Source organism: Emydura macquarii, unplaced genomic scaffold (assembly GCF_026122565.2).
Source record: "Emydura macquarii macquarii isolate MOO-44397 ecotype Brisbane River unplaced genomic scaffold, CSIRO-AGI_Emac_v2 contig_2768, whole genome shotgun sequence".
NCBI lineage: Eukaryota > Metazoa > Chordata > Testudines > Chelidae > Emydura > Emydura macquarii.
Window position 1 is genome coordinate 35485133 of NW_027132905.1, and position 22463 is coordinate 35507595.

The 22463-nt window shown below is 46.2% G+C and overlaps 1 protein-coding gene across 1 annotated transcript in view; it reads right to left on the bottom strand.

The window, feature by feature from the left end:
* The window catches only part of CAMTA1 (calmodulin binding transcription activator 1), a 938867-nt gene that overhangs the window by 18941 nt on the left and 897463 nt on the right, over positions 1–22463 (bottom strand). The window contains exons 14-21 of the mRNA XM_067567040.1: positions 20605–20920; positions 18068–18591; positions 16001–16185; positions 12363–12609; positions 11746–11817; positions 10709–10729; positions 2278–2471; positions 1451–1525 (exon numbers count right to left, since the gene is read on the bottom strand). Coding sequence (XP_067423141.1) covers positions 1451–1525; positions 2278–2471; positions 10709–10729; positions 11746–11817; positions 12363–12609; positions 16001–16185; positions 18068–18591; positions 20605–20920 — 1634 coding nt within the window. The remainder of the gene's footprint in view (positions 1–1450; positions 1526–2277; positions 2472–10708; positions 10730–11745; positions 11818–12362; positions 12610–16000; positions 16186–18067; positions 18592–20604; positions 20921–22463) is intronic.

The following is a 22463-nucleotide window of genomic DNA, read 5'->3' on the forward strand; positions in this document are numbered from 1 at the left end:
CTGGGGCTACACCAGCCTCCTCCCAGCCTCTCTATGAACTCGTACACAAAGGACTATTTCTAAAACCCTGTAGCTAAATACTAGTATTTCAGAGCTTAAATTGCTGAACCAGCACTGGCCTAAACTAAACATACTTTGTTCTTATTACCTTACAAGTATTTTACCTTGTCTTACTTGATGAGGTAAGCGTGTGGTTACTGTGGAGAAAGCATGTGCAGAAAGAGCTGAATTCATTTCTACTAGTCAAGGCAATGTTCTGGCTGACAAACACAAGTGCCTTTCAGTAACTAACAAAGGCAAGTCACCTGCACACAGTAAGTAGGATTACGGGAGTTCCAGCTGCCACATGTTGCAGGCAAACAATTGAATCAGTGTTGTCCTGAGTTCCTGGTACTGGCAGAAGACACATCTTGCCTTGTGTATTTATTCTCCAATTTAATGTTTATATAGACATTTTAACTGACTTGTTTGCTACTGAGCCTCTCCCCTCCTCAGGGGCTGTAGGGCTCCATTTATCCAGATTAAAAACAGATTCATCCCTATTGTGACTCCACTAAATGTATTACTGTGTCTAAAGTAGAGATGCTTCCGAGATACAGAACAGAGGTTCTCAACCTTTTCTTTCTGAGGCCCCAACCCCGACATTCTATAAAAACTCCAAGAACCAGCAAGGGGGTAGGGGGGAGAGAGACTTTGCAGCTCCAGGCTTCAGCCACCAGGCAGGGGAGGGAGGACCTTGGGGCTTTAGCCCTGCGGGGCGCCAGGGCTCCAGCCTTTGGCCACTAGGCGGAGGGCCTGTGGGCATAGGCATAGTTTGACTTCTATTTTGGGGGGTATGGGAAACAGGGCCTTGGTGGGGCTTGGGCCAGCTCTGCATGGCAGGATCCGGGGAGGTAGCTCCATCTCCACACTCTGACTCACCTCAGCAAGCCTCCCTGCTGGGAGGGACTCAGCTCAAAAAGTCTGAAAACTACTCAGGATGCAGAGAGGGGGTAGCTAGGGGCTGTATGCAGACAGGGGGAGGGCTGCCCCATGGTCACTGCTCACTGAAGGCTCTGCTGGCCCCAGAGCCAGGTCCCCCTGCCTTGGCTGCTGTTATTGGCTACCCAAGCAGTCAAAGGGAGCTGAAGAGCAGCTGTAGCACCGGGCACCAGAAGCAGCAGTAAACGGAAACGCCAAGGCCACCTGCTCCATGGCACCAGCCTGGGCAGCACCTGCCCCTGCAGTGCCTGGCTCTGACTTACTACCTCTGACCCTGGAGCCTTGGGGAGGAGGGGGGAAAGGGAAGGAGACTGGTGTGTGTGGAGCTGACCAGAGCAGGGCAGTACAAGGGCAAAGCACTGCAGTTTTGGGGGGAGAGGGGAAGGAAATCTAAGCCCCATGTGTAATGCTCTGGGGATGGCCTAGGACTGATAGATAAGGAAAAATCTATATAAACGTGATGTCATACCTGTGGCGGCAGCGTCGTAAAAACCGCATGATCTTGCGAGCAGCTTGATCCTGCTTCTTGGTGAGCAGGCTGCTTCTAAATGCAAACAAGGGAACATCAGGGCATGGGCAGTACTAAGGAGAAAGAGTACTAAATGGGAGAATAATCATTCTGTGTGTACCATGCATTTCTCACCTGGCTTGCCTGTAAAATGTGGCACAGCCCAGAGCTGTGGTAGATACTAACATAAACAGTAGACGCTCTTAAGAACCTCACATACTATCTCTAGTATATTTCCCTCTGCCTCATCTCATTTGTATAGTTGGAAAGTAAGATTCTTATGACCTGTATTTACTGTCCATTACATGCTCCTTCGACGTGTATATCATCTCCTTTTATGCATTGCCAGTGATGCTTTCTAGAGTCCCTCAGATGCCTATTCATTTGCTTTCTGAAGGGGTCCATTCACAATCCAAGACAAGAGCATAAACTAAGTGAACTGTTCTTTCTAACACAGACCTATGGAGGAACCTCCAAGCTAGCACACGTGCTGCTGTGCTCTTAACTAACCCTGTTGTGGGAATCTCCACTCAGAAATCAGGATGCTGCTCTCTTTTCAAAAGCAGCATCAGTCAGTTTTATTAATTTTTTGCTTTGGGCTTTTCACCAGTGTCCATGACTCACAAACTGCATCAATGGGAATAACTGAGAAGGATATTTGGCTTGTTCCTGCATTTCAGTTGTTGCAGGACAGCTCAGTTTGCCCAAGATCTTCCATTTCTTCTATATGCTGGCTAAGCTCTCCTCCTCTCTTTGCTGCGAGAGTAAATTTTCAGCCACAGACCCACCTAAGTTTCTGTTGTACAATGGCAGCTGCTCGACGATTTTGTCTCCTTTTCCCACATTCTTTGTAGCTGCGATAGTACTGCTGGATCAGCACTGCGGCTCGTCGGCTCTGCTGGAATTTTTTCTGTTCATAATAGCTTCTGAATTTGCTCTGGATAAGGATGGCAGCTTGTGTCATCTTTTTATAAAGTGCATACTGCAAGGAAGACAAAGAGAGGTTAAGGCATACCAGCAGGAAGCAGACTTCCAAGCTTACACTACTCTCACCCTACGGGAACGTGATGGGGGAGGATCCTCCCTCTTTTTGTTGCCATGAGTAGAGGCCAAACTTAGCATCTCCTCACTTAACTTGGAACTGTCTGAAATATGGTCCAGCAATAAACTGATACAATTGTAGGGTTACACTAGGATCTAATCTACACTAGAAAAATTAGTACCTGCCAACAATGGTGCAGTTGTGCTGGTAGGATTTATTTATTTATATTTCTAATTGGTAGCAATGGTGTAAGTACTAATGTAGACATGGCACCAGTGTTTTAACATTTGAGTCATAAACACCTTCTCTGAACTTGAGCCAGGACGATAGTAGTAGGAACTTATATTTCTAGTACAGATACATTCCAGTACAAAAGTAAGCCAGCTGCAGAGGAACTGGATATGTACAGCAAAATTCACCATTACAAGATGCCAAATGCCATGAGATAAAGGTCTCTGGTTCTTCTACACAAACAGCTGTTGCTGTTTCAAACTTGCACAAACAGGAGGGGACTATGACTAGCTAGCTGACTATAAAGAAGAAACAACATAACCTACTACACACAAAGTGCTGACAAATGCATAAAAGTTGAAAAAAATAAAGAAAAATAACATTTTCTCTCTAATACCTCTCTGTTATAAAAAGTCACTTTTAAACAGATCATTTAAAAACTATTTTGCTTTTCAATGTTCATGCCATTTGTAGTTCATGCTGTTCAGGCAATGAAGACAGAATACATTGCAATATTTGGGTAGCTCATACTGTTTACATCGAAATGGAAATGATATTTTTAATTAAATAATTTCTGATAATACTAAGATTTTCTCAGAATCATTTGTATTAAACCAAGCCTAGTATTGGGCCTAAACTACTTGAGAGTACCTCCTTAATCATTATAAATGACAGTGATTTTTCTGCATTTTATGAAGTTATAACAAGCACTCACTGGATTTGCAAATTTGCACTAGCGCTCACATATACTCAAAATCCCTCTCCAATACTGGGTTATTTCCAGACCAGCAACCCTTTATGCCTTTAACCTTCCATCTGTAAAACTTAACCAATGAAGAGGTGCTTTCCATTAGGGTCCCTCTGCCTTCTGAGGCTTGCCTGAACAATTCATGCACTCTATTTCTGGCTTGTTCCTGTGTGAAAGATTGCTAAACGTGGGCAGAATGCGCCTCATTCAGAACCTCAATGGATTAGTGCCCTGCACTGAACACAAACAAACATCATTGGCCTGGGTCTATTCATTGCAAATGGGAGTTGTACACACGGCTCTCAGCTGTTGCATTCTATTGTGTAGATTCCTATAATAATTCCTATTATTTATCTTGCATAATAAAATACAAAATTACATAGCCTTCTACAGAGCAGTCAATAAAGAGAAGACGAAGCAACTCTTTAAAGGCAAGAATCTGTTGTTTTAGGTTTTCTCCCTTCAAAATAACCAATGAAGATGGCTCTGGTACATGGAAGCCATATGCATTCAGGAATATTTAAAAATGCACATAATTTACTTTCTAAGTGGTAAATGGAGACCTAGACTGATATGTGAAGACCACATTTAGCACTCTGACCTGATGAGTAGAGCAGACATTTACTGTTGTTTTGACATTCTTTTGAAGAATACAATATCATAAATTAAAGTGTTACATATCCCTATACAGTTTGCCAGCCTTTGTAATTGCAGGAGAGATGTGACAGCTGGGCAGCAGCCATTTCTCTAAATCTGACAGTTTCATATCATACCTCAGAGAGTTATCTCTTCTTAAAAACAAACAAACAAAACAAACCCATTATATCACTATAGAGTAATACAACCAATTACCAAATTTCACTCTTTGGAACTGATGCACTTGTTGGTTGCTGGTACATTTTTTCGTCATTTTTTATTTTCTGGGTTTTTTCAAATAAACTCTTACAATAATTAGATGAACCAAAGTTTGGTTTTAAATTAGCTATTTTAAAAAATTCACTCTCAGGCTGATCTTTCCTTTTTCGATTCTTAGCCCAGAGGGGACTTCTGTGGTTGAGTTACAAACCCTTCAACAGAAGGGCTTAAAGTGGAACAACACTCTAGCTATGTCTGTTTAAAGCTGCAGTCATTAGTGTAAATAATACAATGATTTAATACAGTGGTAAGTTATAAGAGAGGAGAAAATCATAGCCTTGAGATAGTCTAGTCATCACCTAGGTCTGCATCCAAACCTGTGAGATCCATTCAGTTGCCTATGCATTAAAAATTTCTGGGCCAGTCCAATTCTCAAAACTTCCTCCCTCACTCTCCCTTCAAGCTGCTTGCAGTAAACATGAGCAAGCACTCGAAGAAGAAGTGAACTCTAGAGTCTGTTTGTGCTGAGAAGAGCGAAGTGCCCTCAAAGTGCCCTGTGGAGTTTGTTGGACTTTCTGTGGCAGGACTACATTGGAATGGACATGTGTAACACATCTCGAAGAAAAGATGATTACTTACTTTGTAACTGTTGTTCTACGAAATGTGTTGTTCATGTCCATTCCATTGTAGTTGCATGCGCGCCCTGTGCGTGGTTACCGGAAATTTTTTCCCTTTAGCAGATCCCGTAGGGCTGTCTTCGGTGCCCTCTGGAATCCCGCGCACATGGTGTGGTATATTAGGCGCTGCCAGCCCTACGCTCCCTCAGTTCCTTCTTGTTGACAATTCCGACAGCAGAGACAGGAAGCAGGTCATGGAATGGATGTGAGCAACACACCTCGAAGAACAATAGTTACAAGGTAAGTAACCGTCTTTTCTTCTTCGAGTGCTTGCTCATGTCAATTCCATTGTAGGTGACTCGCAAGAAGCGCCTTGAAGGCGGGTTCGGAGTTCAAAGTTGGTTGACTGCAGCACCACCCTGCCAAATCTGGCATCATCCCTAGCCTGTTGCACGATAGCATAGTGGGACGTAAAGGTGTGAACCGATGACCACGTAGCAGTTTTGCATATGTCCTACATAGGCACTCGCGCCAAGAATGCTGCAGAAGACGCCTGCACTCTGGTGGAGTGAGCTGTGACGTTGCCCGGGAGGGAAACCTTTGCCTGCTCATAGCAGAAAGCGTATGCAGGCGGTTATCCAGGAGGAGATTCGTTGCGACGAGACAGGTAAGTCCTTCATCCTTTCGGCCACCATGATGAACAGCTGCATGGACTTACAGAATGGCTTTGTCCTCTCCAAGTAGAAAGCCAGGGCTCTGCACACATCCAGCGTGTGCCACCTCCTTTCCTCTTTGAAACATGCGGCTTTGGGAAAAATACTGGCAGGAAAATGTCCTGGTTGGTGTGCAATTGTGAAACCACCTTGGGCAAGAAGGTCGGCTGAGGCCGCAACTGGACCTTATCCTTATAGAGAATTGTATAAAGCAGCTCTGAGGTAAGTGCCCAGATTTCAGACACCCTGCTAGCTGAGGTGATGGCTACTAGGAAGGCCGCCTTCCGTGAAAGTAGTAGAAAGTGGGCAAGTTGCCATAGGCTCAAATGGTGCCCTCATGAGTCTAGAGAGGACCAAACTCAGGTTCCAGGGGGGTACAGGATCCCTGACCTGGGGATAGAGCTTTTCTATGCCCTTCAGAAATCTCACAGCCATGGCGTGAGAAAAAATGGATCTCCCGTGAATTGGGGAATGGAAGGCTGAGATGGCAGCCAGATGCACTTTTAGCAAAGCAGTAACTAGTCCCTGAAGCTTGAGGTAGTCTAGGACCACCTGGATCTGCACCTGGTGGGGTGTAATCTGCTGTGCTGTGGCCCAGCAAGTGAACCTCTTCCACTTGGCCAAATATGATGACCTCATGGAGGGCTTCCTGCTACTCATTAGTATGGTTTGCACCTGTCCTGAGCAAGCTTGTTCCTCCGAGCTCAGCCATTCAGCCTCCATGCCGTCAGGTGGAGGGATTCCAGGTCCGGGTGCAGGATGTGCCCCTGGTATTGGGAAAGTAGGTCGTGCCACCTTTGTAGCTCCAGGGGAGGGACGACCAATAGCTCCAGGAGCGTTGTGAACTAGTGCTGTCTGGGCCATGCAGGTGCAATAAAAATGACCCTCCCCTTGTCTTTCTTGATCTTTAATAGGCCCTTGTGTATTAATGAAATGGGAGGGAAGGCATACAACAGACCCTTCGACCAGGGAATGAGGAAGGCATCTGACATGGCTCCCTTGTCCCACTCCTGAAAGGAGCTGAACTGGCTGCACTTCTTTGTTGACCTTGGAGGCAAAGAGATCCACTTGGGAAAACCCCTGCCTCCGGAAGATCATGTACGCAACTGACGGGTGGAAAGACCACTCGTGAGAAGATACAAAGGACCCGCTGAGCCGGGCTGCTATGGCATTCCTGATACAAGGGAGGTGAGAGGTCACTAGGTGAAAATCATGGCCTATGGCCAGATCCCACAGACCCACCTCCCCCAGACAGAGGGCTGAGGAATGAGCCCCACCCTGTCTGTTGATATAGTACATTGCGGCAGTGTTGTCCGTCAGGACCTGAATCACCTTGCCCTTCAAGAAGGGAAGGAACACTGCACATCTAACCAGATCACTCGAAACTCCCTGATATTTATGTGAATGGCCCTGGTCCTCTTCCAACCAGGTCCCCTAGGTACTGTGACCTGAGCTGATGTGCACCCCCACCCCAGGTCCGAAGCATCTGACACCAGAGTTATTGAGGGGCCCCGGTTTGCAAAGGGCATTCCCTCCATCACTGTCTGAGGGTCTAATCATCATTCTAGAGAGAACAGGACCTGTGGGGGCACTGTGACAACCCTATCCATGGGATGCCTGACTGGGGTGTAAGTCAAGGCCAGCCAGTTGTCCAGATACGGGCAGATCTGTACCCCCTTGACGCCTGAGACACGCAGCCACCACTGCCATGCATGTTGTGAACACCCTTGGGGCTGATGATAGGCCAAACAGGAGGGGTGTAAGCTGGTAGTGGGAACCCCCCCACCACAAACCTGAGGAATCTTCTGTGTCCTGGAAAAATTGATATGTGACAATATGCGTCCTTCAAATCGAGGGCAGCATACCAGTCTCCTGGATCCAGGGAGGAAATAATAAAGGCCAAGGAAACCAGGTGGAATTTTTGCCTTCTGATGTACCTGTTTAGGCCCTGCAGGTCCAGGATGGGTCTGAGGCCCCCTTTGGCCTTGGGGATGAGGAAATATCAGAAGTAGAAACCTCCTCCTCTCATGTCCAGCGGGACCTCCTCTACAGCTCCCAGTACAAGAAGGTTGCGCATCTCTTGTATGAGGAGTTGCTCGTGAGAAGGGTCCCTGAAGAGGGACAGGGATGGGAAGGTGCAGGGAGAGGAAAATTGGAGGGATAACTCGTTCCAATGGTGCCCAGGACCCAGCGGTCCGATGTTATATGGGCCCAGGCTGGGAGGAACGGAGCGAGATGGTTCAGGGAAGGTGGGGATGCAGGATCAAAATGCTGTCCTCATGTGCACCATCAAAATGGGTGATGCTGACTGCCTGAGTGTTGGGAGGTAGGCAGCTGCGCAGTCGAGGAAGAAGATGGGCTCTGCCTGCGTGGCCTAATGTTCCCCACTCTCTCTCCTCCTGTAGGCCCCCAAGCACTGTGCCTGGAACCTGTGGAGAAGTCTTGGGCCTGTTCCAGAGATATGGCCTCCCTAAAACATTTGAGGGAGTCCCACAAGTTATAGTTATATCTCTCTAATAATGCCTGTTGATTGACAACACGGAACTAAAGGCTGGCGGTAGAATAAATTTTCCTCCCCAACAAGTCCAGTTTTTTTGCTGTCTTTGTTTCTGGGGGTTGATCCAGGCTGTCCCTGCCTATCCCTTTCATTTGCCGCCACCACTACAAGGGAGCTTGGCACAGGGTGGGTGAACAAGTATTCGAATCCTTTCGGGGGAATGTAATACTTTTTCTCCTCCCTCTTTGAGGTTGGGGGCAGGGAGGATGTTGTTTGCCAGACACCCTCGGCCAACTTAAGGACACTCTCGTGCACCGACGGCAACCCAGGACAGTGCCGCTGCTGCCACTAAATTGAACAGGTTGTCTGTCTGCTCCTGCAGCTTCTAGTCCGAGGTTGGAGGCCACCCTTTTAAGGAGCTCCTGGTGTGCCTGGAAGTTATCCAGGGGGGCTAATGGGCCTGCCACCAGTGCCTTGTCTGGGGAGGAGGAGGATGACCGACCCAGTGGCGGAGGGGCCGGCACTTCTGCTGCATGTGCAGGAGCCCCCGCAGCTGTACTCTCCATAGGGGTCCGACTCTTCCCCGACTCGGAGTCATGGACCTCTACCAGTGGTGCTGGGCCCCTCGATTGCTTTACTGAAGAGACAAGGAAGTAGGGTCCCGAGGTCATCTGTAACCCCCAAGGGTTCCAAACACTGCCATTGGGTTGGCCATTGACCCTGAGGCCACCCTGGAGGGGCTGGACAGGGACATTGTCCCTCAGGTCAAAGAGGCAAGGTGGGGGGCCCACTAGGTCCTTTACCTCTCTGGAGCTGCTGGACCCTCCTGCTGGTGACCAGTGTCTCCCTGTGCTTGACTGTCTCCCGTTACCGAGGGGAGGGCAAGCAGTATCTATGCCCCCTATTCTGGTGCTCCATTGACTGACGTCTTGGGGATGGGGAGTACGAGTCTGGTGACCGATGGCATCGCCGCCTGGACTGACTCGGCGAGGAGGACCGCCTGCGGTAAGAGGAGGAGCAGAAGCGACGTCTGGGTGACAGGGAGCCTCTCGGTACCGAAGACCGAGGTCGGTGGGACTCCTCCCTGGGCGAGCGCCACGATGCCAATGGCCAGGTTCTGCGCCGCATATGCGCGGGTGAACTCATCGGTGCTGGTGACCAAGAGCGGTGCCGAGCTTCGGATGAGGAGCGTCTGCTTGATACTGAGTGGGACCTACAGCAACTCAGCGATGCCGCAGCCCTCGGTGCCGATGATCGTGAGTGACGCCCTTGGTCTGTCTGGGCTCCTCCGGTACTGATGCTCTGTCCCCGGAGATCTCCTCAGTGCCAGGGAACGCACCCCAGGAATTGATCTCCGCCTTGGTAACCCGTCTCGTGGAGAAGTGTGCCAGGGTTCTGGTGAACTGTGCAGCCAGTGGGGGGACCCATTGGAGGTTTTCTCCTCGATGCCAGCACCCTACCCCTCACCCTTTCTGTCTGGGCCAATGGGGTGCAAGGACCAGGCAGGATCAACAGATCGGTTGCCACCTGAAATGCCTCCAGTGTTGATGGCACTGCGAGGCGTAGCGGTCCTCTTCCGCTCTCTGGAGTCGGAGAACACTCTGTGGAGGGGCTGACTGCCCTGGGCGAGGCCTGCCTCTGTAGGGGTTGCTCAGCACACTAGCTCTGAGCTGCCCAGAGCTTGACCTCATGTTCTTAGCCTTCTTTCATGCAGGGGAGCGGTCTTCTGCCGGATGTTGTTTTCTTGGCTTTTTCTTTGGCAGTGAAGAGGAAGCCTGGGGCCATGATGGTGCAAGTGCTGGAGAAGCACTCTGCACTGACGCGGTGCTCGGTGCCAAAAGGGAGTGGGACGGCTCCGACACCAGTCTCAGAGCCTCCTCCATTAGCAAGGCCTTCAGACAGATATCTTGGTCCTTTTGAGTCCTCAGTCTGAATGCCTTGCAGATGTGGCACTTGTCCTTTCTGTGAGACTCCCCAAGGCACTTCAAACAGTCTTCGTGGGGGTTGCTAATCGGGAAGGCGTTCCTGTAGGATTTACAGGGTTTGAAGCCCAGAGATCGGAGCATACCACTTTGCCAGGTGGAGGTCCCTAACAGGACTATCTTATCTACTGCTATGAACAGTAACTAGCAACTTCCTAAACAACTATTTAACAAGTACTTGGAACAAAGACTACAGCTAAGGGACACTTGCCAAAACAAGCAAGAATACAGTTCTAGCAACTGTCAATGGCAGAAAGTAGGAACTGAGGGGGTGTAGGGCTGGCAGTGCCTAATATACCGCGCCAAGTGCGCAGGACACCGGGGATGCCGAAGCCAGCCCTACAGGATCTGCTTAGGGGAACTTTACACAGGGCACACATGCACCTACAATGAAATGGAGATGAGCAAGAACTCGAAAAAGAAGAACAGTTACAGAAAGGTTAGTAACCGTTTTTCCCCCCTGGTTTGTACTGAATATGAAAGTTTGTAACCCAAAGGGAATGGTTTCCAAGACAGTGTTTGTTGATTTATTACCTTCAAGGCTATCCAAGTAAGCTTGGGGGGAAAACAGAAAATAAAGGTTAATGTTAGATCTGCAAATAAAAAACTGAGAAACAAAAACTAGCACTTGATCAAACCATCTCCTCCCAAAAGAAATGGCTCCAGGACCAAGACAAACTTCCGGGAGCAATATTTGAAAAGAAATTCACACTAGGATTATATGATGCATCACTCCAAAATATCACTCTACAATGATATAACACTAGTTAGGTTTCACCAATAAATGTTTCTAAATAAAGGTTATATAAGGGCACAGGAAAACTGTCTCTTCAATATTGTCATTCTAGGTGTCAGTCTCTCTGAGTTGGTGAAGTGTGCTTGAGCTGGGACTAATGGGTTCCTCATTGTTCCCATTTAAAAAAAGAAAAATTCTTATTTCTGGGGCTGATAACTCAGCCTAAAACTCGACTCCAGACTAAAGTGTGCTGAAAGGTCTCAGTCCCGGGACAAATTATATCAAATGAAACACTGGACTTTCCACATTTTAAAATTTGATGTGTGCTCCTCGCCCCCTGAAGCTCAACCCATCTCAAGCAAAAAACCAACTTAAATTTCGCAATGAAATGTGGAAAGCAACTAGTCTGAAGTATAATGTAAACACCCTGGTAAAAATATTATATCAATATCCAGGTAAATATGAAATACAGCTTGCCCCTTACCCCTAACATGCAGCTAGCTATACACACACATAACTGCTCTAGTTTCAGACCAAGTCATCACTAGTATGTTGAGAGATAAGTTGTAGCACTATTTGATAACACTGTATACAATGAAGTAGGGAAAATACAGCAATTAAAATTTTCTCAAGGAAATATCTTGTGAGATTAGAATTACGATGTGATTTTTCTTCCCTTTTAAGCTTAATCATAACACAATCTGAGTATGTATCACTGCATACTGAAAAGCATACTTCGGAGGTTTACTTTTTGGGCCAGTTCCCACTATATATAGAATTGGTGCCAGTACTCACAGGTATATATTATCTCACGGAAACTCAATTCCTCGCTTACCTGTTTGTATTTTCTGTAACAACGCTGAATGACAGCAGCAGCCACCTCCTGCTGTTCTTGGAGAGGACGGCCCTATCAGAAAAGTGAAGAAGTGATGAGTCAGCATAAACTACACTAAAGAAACAGGAGAGAGGATGAAAGGAAATGGCTCTTTGCAGCCTGAGTATGATCACCAGTTTCTATCTACCAACACAACACCCTCTTTTTCAGTTCTAGCCAGCAGTTTCTGAAGAAGGGGTTTCTATTAATAATTTATGAAGAAGGTGGAACACATCTCCCTCATCTACCAATGACGAGTTTGGCAGTTTGCAGGGGAGGATGAAAACTGGCAGTTGAACAAAGACTTTGTGTACTTGCCTGCCATGCTTTGTGGATTGTCTTACTATTGCAGAGGAAGCATTGCCACATGCTAAAGTATGGACTCATGCCCCCCTTATGCTAGCTTGTTAGACAAATTTCAGCAGCATGGGAGACTCAGTGTAAGAATTAGCAGGGTTACACAAGACACACTGGGAGAATTATTTTGTCTTAGAAATATATAGTCTACATTTGATTTCCTAATGGATTCTATTTCCACACTCCCACGGCAAAGCAGGTGAGATGTTCCTGCTACTCACCTTGTATTTCCTGAACACTGTCTGGACGAGTTTGGCAGCTTCATAGAGTTCTCTCTGCTCATGATCTGACAAAGTTAACTGAGCAAACTCATTCTCTACCCTTTCGCTGGTGGATGCACTCAGAAATTCTGACCAATCCGCTGCTGAAGGAAGGCTGGGTTTCTCAAAAGCTATTTCACTGATTGGGGAGCCTACTGGGCTCAAGCTGGTGTTTGAAGAAGGGGTCAAGGGTTCACTATATAGACTTCTGAAACAAGAGGCACAAAAGGAACAGTAGGTTATGGAGAAGCAGGACTGGCATGACTATGGCTTATTACATTTGTATGTGCTAGGGTGAAACTCATATTCTGAGTTACCTCTCCAATAACACTGCACAACCCAAAGCCCCATGAGATCCATGCCCTGTGACATGCTAAATGTGCACCTGGCTGCAGTAGGATTCACAGATTGAACAGTGGCCCTCGGATTCTGTTCCACGATCTAAGATATTTTTGCCCTTTCACTTTTTACATGACTCGTGTATGACGGTTTCACTTCAGTCTTTAAAAGGTGCAGAGCCAAATTAATCTCTGGTGTAACTCCACTGACTTTTCCCAAGAATGGATTTAGCCCATAGTGCACTAAATGCGCCACATATTACAGTGTAATTTCTCTGTTCTTTCTAATCATTATTTTATCATTATAAAAAGGTTTGTGTGAAAGAATTTTTCAAAGCAAACAACAAATTTGTCTCTACTGAAACGCTCAAAAAGGAGCTGATCTTTCCACCCTATGCAGAACAAGTGTCTAATCTGGGCCAATTTACTTTTTTCCCTAAGTTTAGATTTGGTAGCAGTGCTGGAAAGGTTTTCCTCATCCATCATCTAATGCATAGTATTCTGGGAATTCAATGTCTCAAGTCTATCTTGAGCTCTGGATATCTGTTTGCCACAACCTCACCACATGAGCAGTGCAACTGCTTTAGCTCTTCCTAGGCAACAGGGCCATGACCAGGGTGCGGCAGCTGCCCAGGGCACAAAGCCACTGGGGTGGAAAAATGCTGAAAAAAAACAGCAGGGGATGCAAATATGCTTGCTCACCCCAGGTGATAAAATGTCTACGTACAGCTCTGCCATGCAGATATACCATGCTCAATACAGAGTGAGTATCTGGGGAAAAATTAAGAGTTCAATTTGTTCCAGTAACTTAATTTCTAGCTTTTAATCTCAGAAATATTTGTGGATCAATCAGAGATAAAAATGAAGAGGCTGATGAAGTCAGAAGAGGAAGCTCTCAAAGGTGGCTGAGCTTCTATCACTTTAAATAGCTCTGTGGTCTCTCCTGGGAACTGAGCAGCTCTAAACTAAGTAGAAATTTGCTGTTCAGATGGGCACGGTTACATTCACATTAGGATTTAACAACAGACTAAAGTCCATTTTAATCTTTTTGAATGATCCTGAGTTTCTGACTCTAGTGCTGTGAAATGAGTTTCATCAGGGCTGCCTAGTCTTCTATTTCTCCATCCTGCATACAGGAAAGGCTGCTGTTTAGGTGCTGCTGGAGGCCCCAGGCTTCAGGGCCTAGCTACATTTTGCATTGCAATCCAACTTCAGAACCGCATGTTACTGCACATACCATCTGTAATGAAAGCAAGAATTCCAGCAGCTCCCAAAAGGGAATGCCTTAGGACAGAAGAAATTGGGTCAAATGAGACAGGCGTGCAACTCTTATGGGATGTTACGGGATGGCTTAATGCTGTCACCTCTCCCTTTCTGATGCAGATAGCAAGGGATAAGGGAACAATGCTGCCCTGACCTCCCAAAATAAATCTTCCCATTTGACTCTAACAAGACAGGAAAATTCTCGTGACATCTGCAGAGATGCAGATGAGTGCATCTTCAGCATGTAAAATTATTATGGAAGTTCCTATTTAGCAGAGACAGTCCACAAAAGTTATTTGCAAAAATCAGTGTGTGGGATTAATGCTGCTAATCATCATAACATGACAATCATGGCCAGTCAGATCTGCAGGGTTCTGTGGGTGAATTCATCAGCATTTTAAAAACACCTGTCATTAGGCACTTAACATGGATTACAAATAGACACCAAAGCCCTCCATCCTACTTTTGATTTGGCACTTGGCTTCTGCCTTTGTGACCAGTGCTGAGGTTTATCTTCTGATCCGTTCTTTGAGGAAATGCTCTGGTGGGGAGGTGAGCTTTGCCGTGTAAGCTGAGGTTGAAAGGAACTCTTTCTAACACCTTCTGGGATGTTATCCAAGAGCCCTCCCATGCTCAAGACCACAAGAAGGGACATTCTAGTCACTTCTCATCTGTCTGTTCACCTTCCTGCCCCAACCTCTAGGTGCCTACAGCCCCTTTTTCTGATGTTTCACATTCTGAATTTTCCTCCATACAAAATGATCCTGTGAAAGTCACTGGAGACGCTAATTATTTAGTTCCTCACTTTGTTCCTATGGCCTTCTGCTGAAACAGAGTTCAACAAGCGCCACCTATTCACATGCTGACTAAGAGGTTTACAGATATGTGATGCAATCTACAAAGCAGAAGCTACAACTCCTATCAGCTCCCTCTCACTGTACTTCCCCTTCCATGCATCAAGGGGAAAGGTCTTGAGTCAGGAAGCAACCTGGCTCTGTTGGGGAGAGGGAGCTGCATGGTAGCAGGGAGCTGGAGAAAAGCCCCAGGAACTGTGGATACAGCTACATGTGGAACAGGCTATGACTGCCAGACAAAACATTTAGCTGAGGTTAGTCCTGCTTTGAGCAGAGGGTTGGACTAGACGACCTCCTGGGGTCACTTCCAACTTTATGATTCTGATTCTAACACAGCTGGTGCAGGTCTGGGTGGGACTTTTGGGGATCAGCAGCAGCAGTTGGGCAGGGAACCAGTACAGGGGAGTCCTCATGAGACACACTAACTGAGCCTGGGTTAGAAACCTAACAACGTTTATTTACTTCAACAGACACTGAACTGGAAAAGGCATCCCAGGCAGGAGGGCTGAAGAGCCCAGACTCAGCTGGATTGCTCCAAGAACCCAAACAGGAACCATTATTGCTCACTTTGAACTGTAACTCTTTATAAAGGTTCTGTACCTAATGTATTTGCAATCTTTCCCCTTTCCTGCCAGCCCCAGTAAAAAGGGTCCCCTTAGCCATGTGCCTGAGTGGTTACTGGGACCCACCAAGGCTAGCCCTGATAAGGCATAGCTGCTGAAGCACCTACAGTGGTTGCTTCTGAGACATGGTATGCCAGGCACACTATTGGCATGCTAGCAGCTTGGGGTACAGGTAATAATTACAGATGTACAGACAAACAGGCTCTGTTGTTTAACCAGCAGGGCTTTCCACCTGGTTTCAAACAAGAATCTGTTGGTCTGAAAGGATCTGTTTTGTTGCAGGGGTTTGCACTTTTCTATCAGTTCACTTGTACCTAACAAAGAAGAGCATGAAGGCAGCTACTTATATTGCTTGGTGTTTGCATGTGTGAGACCAAATGTGTCTGTCCTAGAATTACTTGAATTAAACCCAGTTCAAAAGCAAAACCAGATTAAAGAAAACACACACAAAATATCAGACCTGCAAATCTGCCGTGAAAGCAAGACATGCACAAACCTGCCTTGTAGTTAGTGTCACTGACCTTATCTGTGCGGCACTGGGTATATGATCAACATCAGCAAGGTAACTGGCCAGCCAGCTCATCGTAGTGCTAATGGCAGCACTGTCTGTCCTTTCCACCGGTGACTCCATTGGCACAAAATTCTCCCGTTTGATCCTGTCAGGCGTTGCTTCAATGATGTGCTCTGCAAGTGTCATCATGTTCACCTGGAAAGGGGCAGACAAGAGCAATGTTTGCCACTTTCCTGATGACAACTTAGTCATGAAACTGTTCACAGCTGTACTCCAAGAGCACCACAAGGGCCTGTACAAGTGAATGGAAAGTGAGGGTTGCTCACTGGACCTGAAACTGAATGGCTCATTCAGGCAAAACTGCCACTGGCTTCAGTCTAAGATTGGTTACAGGTTTTCTAGACCTAAAGGCCAGTGCTGGATGGCTGGGAGGGGACTATGAATAACTTATGATCATTAGGAAAGAGAAAAAGGCACTGAATCCTAGTGAGTGGTTTGCACTGGTTATGCTGTCAGATAGAAATTTAACAAGCATGGATTCACCTTTATAATTTTAGATACCTTCACAGACTGAGACCTTATTTCTGACCGAGGGAGGAGAGACAAGAGACAGAAAGCACTAAATTTTTGTTTAGCACCTAGAACATACCTGTGTTCCCATGAAATAGACAGTGGACAAAGACAAGTTCAGAGTTCATGCAGTTTGTGCCACTTTAATGCCAACCCCATTCCAATGAACTTCCCAGACCGGTGGGCGTCTCCTAAATTTCTACCCTTAATGCTCCCTTACATTTTTTTATTTAGAAATAAATATTCATGTTTTGTATTTCACTCTTCCTCTTGCTAGATTTGACCCCTTTCCCTCATATAGCTTCTAACACTGTTGGATTGGAGTGCTTCCAAGCATCAGGTGATTCTCTCCTGGAGGGAAGAAAACAGTCCCATGATGCAGCATTGCAACATTGGGACATCTCTCCCAATATTAAACACTTGGTGTCGGCAATTATCAGGGGCATAAGTATGACACCTCTGTTCCTATGATTACAGGCTGTACAGCACTACAGCAATGCAGCTGTAGCTCCAAAATGAATATGCTCCTACGCAGACAAGAGAGCTTCCTCTTCAGCCAATGGGCATCAGCTTCAGCTTCTCATAGCCTCTGTAGCTGCTCATTGCTTCCTCAGTGGTGGTGTTGGATTGCATCATGCACATGTAAACGCAAAGGTGTTGAGAAGCCAGGCTGTTACACCCGTTACATGAACAAGGATCAATCTATAGTTCCTAGGCTCAGTGTGCAAGCGGCCTGAGCAGAGCTGCCCGTGGCTGTAGATGGGACCACCTGCAGCACTGAAATCTCTGCAGCAGCTCACCTGCAGCACTGGCATCTCTTGTGTCTAGCTGTGGCAGTAGGGATTGTTTCTCCATTCTTACAGGGCTAGAATGCTTCCTCTGCCTCCATTAGTGGCAACACCAACAGACTCTGCCTTTTCCTTACCTTCTGGACCATGCCCTGGTTGCCCACTACACTGAAACACCACTTCCTGGGCACGACTGATGGGAGGTCAGCTCTCGAGCAGCACACAGCCTAGCTTGAGGTTGATAAGAAACCTTTCAGGAGGGCAAAATGGCAAGAACCATCCCTGCCTCTCTGCTGTCTTGTGTGTAGAAGATAGCACAGCACTAACTACCTAGAACAGGAGCCCTTAACACATTCCATTCATTTCAAGATAGAAAATTTCATTATAGCTGGCAGAACTTTTCCAGTGGGCAGAACTTTTTGAGGGTGCAGTAATTGTTCAACTAATACTGTGCAATGCAATGCACAACCATTCATGCTAACCTTCACTCTCCCAGCAGGATTGAAAGGCCACCACTTCCTGTCACAGGGGAATGTGCACAGATTGCAGGAACCATACAATTTTGCAAAACATGGTTTAGGGGTGCTAAAGTTACAAAAACATCTTCCTTGACTGGGCTCTCACCAGAGTACACAGGTCAGTCAGGTATGGTCTCAGAGGCTGACACAAAGGAATGTATTCACCTCGGCTGTCCTTGCTGCCATGCTGTGTATGTTTACCTGCAAGTCATCCATGTGCTGTAAGCAGTCCTCATTCTCCACACTGTCCCTGTAGGAAAGCAGCTCCCCATCCACTATCTCCCTGTCAGCCATCATCAGCACATTCAACTGCTCTCGTTGACGCAGCCGGTGGGCTACAGTGTCCTTCCCCAACATAGGCCCCTTCTGGCTTCCTGTCACCTGCACTGCAGACACACCAATATAAATGTCTTTTGGGTTCCATTTGATTCCTGCCTGGCCACCAGAGCCCCGATACCCAGCAACTTCTGGGATGTGCTGGGAAAGGTCCCTGCCATAGTCCCTTATCCCTTCACTGGGGCTGATTGTCTCAGGGATGGATTGCTTGGAGCTGGAACTCTGCTTCCTGACACTTGGCTGTTCCAGGCTCAGTGCTGTGGAAAGCAGCTTCTCTTGCCGTGCCTGGAAATACTCAGGGTTCAGTTTATGTTTTTTGGGTGCTGGGTAATCTTTCTGACTCTCACTGCTGTAGTAGTTGGAGGGCTCAGACCTTGGTCGTCTTAACTCTGGAAGCAAACAAACCATCAATCAGGACTGAAAAAATGACATGTAATAACTGCTGAAAGTGCTCCTGACATCTATGACCCCTTCCTTCTCCCACGGGTGCAGGTAACAGTTCAGTCCATGCCTTGGGACACGATGGTCTAATTTATAGTGGGAGAAGTGACTGGGAGGATGCTAACCTGAACCATTCCTATGAGTGGTTCACTCTTCCTTCAAAAATAGCCAGGATTTTTGTACCATTTGACACTCTTTTATATGTGCCAATGCTCCTACAAATACAGGGAATGCTAGAGAGAGACAGGGAGCTGTGAGCAAAGAAACATAGCACAGCTTCACTTAACATCCCCTCCACCTCCCCAAAGCACACTGCCTGCTCCAAGCTACTGCAAGTATGTTTACATGCAGCTGGGAGTTGTGATTCCCAGCATGGGTAGACAGACTCTCACTCTGCTCTACCTAGTGTGCTAAAGATAGCAATGTGGACACTGCATCATGGACAGCCTCTTGAGCTCAGAACCAGGTGACTGGCTGAGCTCAGAACCAGGATAGCTAATGTGACACCAATTTTTTTAAAAGGCTCGGAGAGGCAATCCTGGTAATTACAGGCCAGTGAGCCTAACTTCAATACCAGGCAAACTGATTGAAACTAGAGTAAATAACAGAATTATCAGACATATAGATGAATACGATTTGTTGAGGAAGAGTCAACATGGTTTTTGTAAAGGAAAATCATGCCTCACCAAACTACTAGAATTCTCAACAAGCATGCGGACAAGGGTGAGCCAGTGGATATAGCATACTTAGATTTTCAGAAAGCCTTTGGACAAGGTCCCTCACCAAAGGCTCTTGAGCAAAGTAAGATGCCATGGGATAAGAGGGAAGGTGCCCTCCTGGATCAGTAACTGGTCAAAAAATAGGAAACAAAGAGTAGGAATAAATTGTCAGTTTTCAGAATGGAGAGAAGAAAATTCTGGTGTCCCCCAGGGGTCTGTACTGGGCCCCGTATTGTTCAACATATTCATAAATGATCTGGAAAAAGGGGCAAACAGTGAGGTGGCAAAATTTGCAGATGATACAAAACTACTCAAGATAGGTAAGTCCAAAGCAGACTGTAAAGAGTTACAAAGGGATCCCACAGAAAATATCATATTGCCTCTTTATAAATCCATGGTATGCCCACATCTTGACTGTGTGCAAATCTGGTCGACCGATCTCAAAAAAGATACACTGGCACTGGAAAAGGTACAGAAAAGGACAACAAAAATGATCAGGGATATGGAACAGCTTCTATATGAGGAAAGATTAGTAAGACTAGGACTTTTCAACCCAGAAAGAGATAACTAAGGGGGGATATGATAGAGGTCTATAAAATCATGACTGGTATGAAGAAAGTAAATAAGGAAGTGTTATTTCCTCCTTCTCATAACACAAGAAGTAGGGGTCACTAAATGAAATTAATAGGCAGCAGGTTTAAAATGAACAAAAAGAAGTATTTCTTCACATAATGCACAGTCAACCTGTGGAACTCTATGCCAGAGGATGTTGTGAAGGCCAAGACTATAACAGGGTTCAAAAAAGAACTAGGTAAGTTATGGAGAATAGGTATATCAATCGCTATTAGCCAGCAAAGGCAGGGATGCAAAACCATGCTCTGAAACGTCCCTAGCTTCTGTTTCCCAGAAATTGATAATGGGCGACGGGAGTGAACCACTTGATGAGTACCTGTTCTGTTCAATCCCCCTGAAGCACCTGGCATTGGCCACTGTTGGAAGACGGGATACTGGGCTAGATGTACCATTGCTCTCACCCAATATGGCCATTCTTATGTCCGGACAGGACTGGGGTGGCTAACCTAAGCTGCTGTCTGTTCCATAACATCCACACTGCTATTTTTAGCATACTGTCTACCCACACAGGGAGTCACCTCTCCCCGCTGCAGCGGTAGACATACCCTACATGTCGTGCGTTAGCAAAGAGAAACCTAGAGTCAGGGGGTTTTTTTTGTTTGTTTTTACCTGTATTTGAACTGGACATAACAGTGACGCCTTTCTGAGGCTCCTGAGAAGTAATGATTTCACTGTGCCACTGGGCTACCCAGCTCTCTGGGTTGGACTCCCCACTTGAAGGGCAGTGGATTCGGGGATTTTGCCCAAGCTGAACTTGCTCATCTCGTTGTAACTGCTCCAGACACTCTGCCAACTTGACGTGACCCCGAGACCGTGCAATAGCCAATGGCAGTCTCCCAAGGGAATCAGGAATAGAGATCGCTCGGCGGTCCCACTTATAGAGCACAATGGCTGCATCCATGTGGCCCAGTGCACATGCCCACATCTGAAAGAGAAAAGGGCAATTGGCTAACCAAAGACACATCTGTAGGTGCTGCACTCTCTGGCTGAGGCAGTGGAGTCTTCTCTTGTTCTCCTCTCAGATCACTGAAAAACAGCTCATCGCAAAACTCAGCAAATGCTTGAACACCAAGGGATGGCTTTTATAATGGTCACATCTGAATAAAATGCCATTATGGAGGACTAGACAAGTCCCACTCCCTATTTCCTGGGAGAAATAGTTGCCTGTCTGTCTATAATAAATTAAGGTGAAATTTTCTTATTGAGCAGTAAGTGAAACTTTCATATAGGAATAAATCTTAGAGATGCTGCAGAAGCAGAATAGTTCAACTGCATACACAAGGGAATTATGGACAGATGAGCATGTGAGCAGCAAGACTAAAGCTAGAAAAGGGCAAAATGTAGCCACGTCCTTATATTTCACATGAACTTTATATCTGGCTTTCAAAGGATCAACTGAGTGGCCACATGTGGAGACATAAGCCATGCCATGCTTGCAGTGGAACTCTACACAGAAAGGAGTTGTGACATGGTAGGAAAGGGTCAGTCAGAAGCAAACTGTGGGACAGGCTCATGGACAGTTGGGACTTGTTATATTTTGAATTTAATAATCATGAAAAAGCCAAACATTTAGGATAATGCTAGAGAAGCTGGAATCTAGAATGACCTCTGTACAAAAGTTAAAAGCAACCAGTAATTACATAATTCTTAATAAGAAAGTATTCTTGTGACCATAACAAATGGGCAATTTTAAAAACTCAGTCTCTGAGACAGTGCCTAACACAGTGTAGGAACTAAGAGAATACAAATGAATATCAATAAAGGAACCATGCCTGGCATCTCATTAAGGTTGGCAATAGCATCTTTGCACTCAAACACTGCCTGTTGTCAATGTCAGAGAGAGTGCAACTGTCCATGATACAGCTTTATGAAAGCTTGTTCCTGACTACTAACTAAAGAGGGGGTTGAGCACACACAAGTGCACCTGTCTAAACAGGCCTGCAGGTACAGGACCAGCTCAACCTTGGTGTAAGGGGTGCAACCACACTGAATCCTAAGAAATGGCACCTGCTTATACCAGGATTGACTCTGGCCCATAAACTTACTTACTCCTTTTACAGAAAGAGCTTGAATCACTGCTTACAATTGTCCAGCTGGTATTAATGCTTCAGACTTGCATTATTGCTATTAAAAATAAGAAAAGAAAAATGCCCAAAACAGTGCCTGGACTCTTGGGTGGCAGCATCCCAGAAGAGTCAAGAGTTGCAAGATTATTTGCTAAGGCACTGTCTACACATTCTACAAGAGTTATATGGGTATAACTAAAAGTGTTGTTGTAAATCAACTTAGTTAAACCAGTGTACTCTAGGAGATTCAACTAACTAGTGTCTAAACCTAGTTATATCAATGCACAAACTGTAGGCAGATCAGCTCTGAGATTGTATGCAGTATTGTTGTAGCTGTGTTGGTCCCGAGTTACTAGAGAGACAAGGTGGAGGAGGTAGTATCTTTTATTGAACCAACTTCTA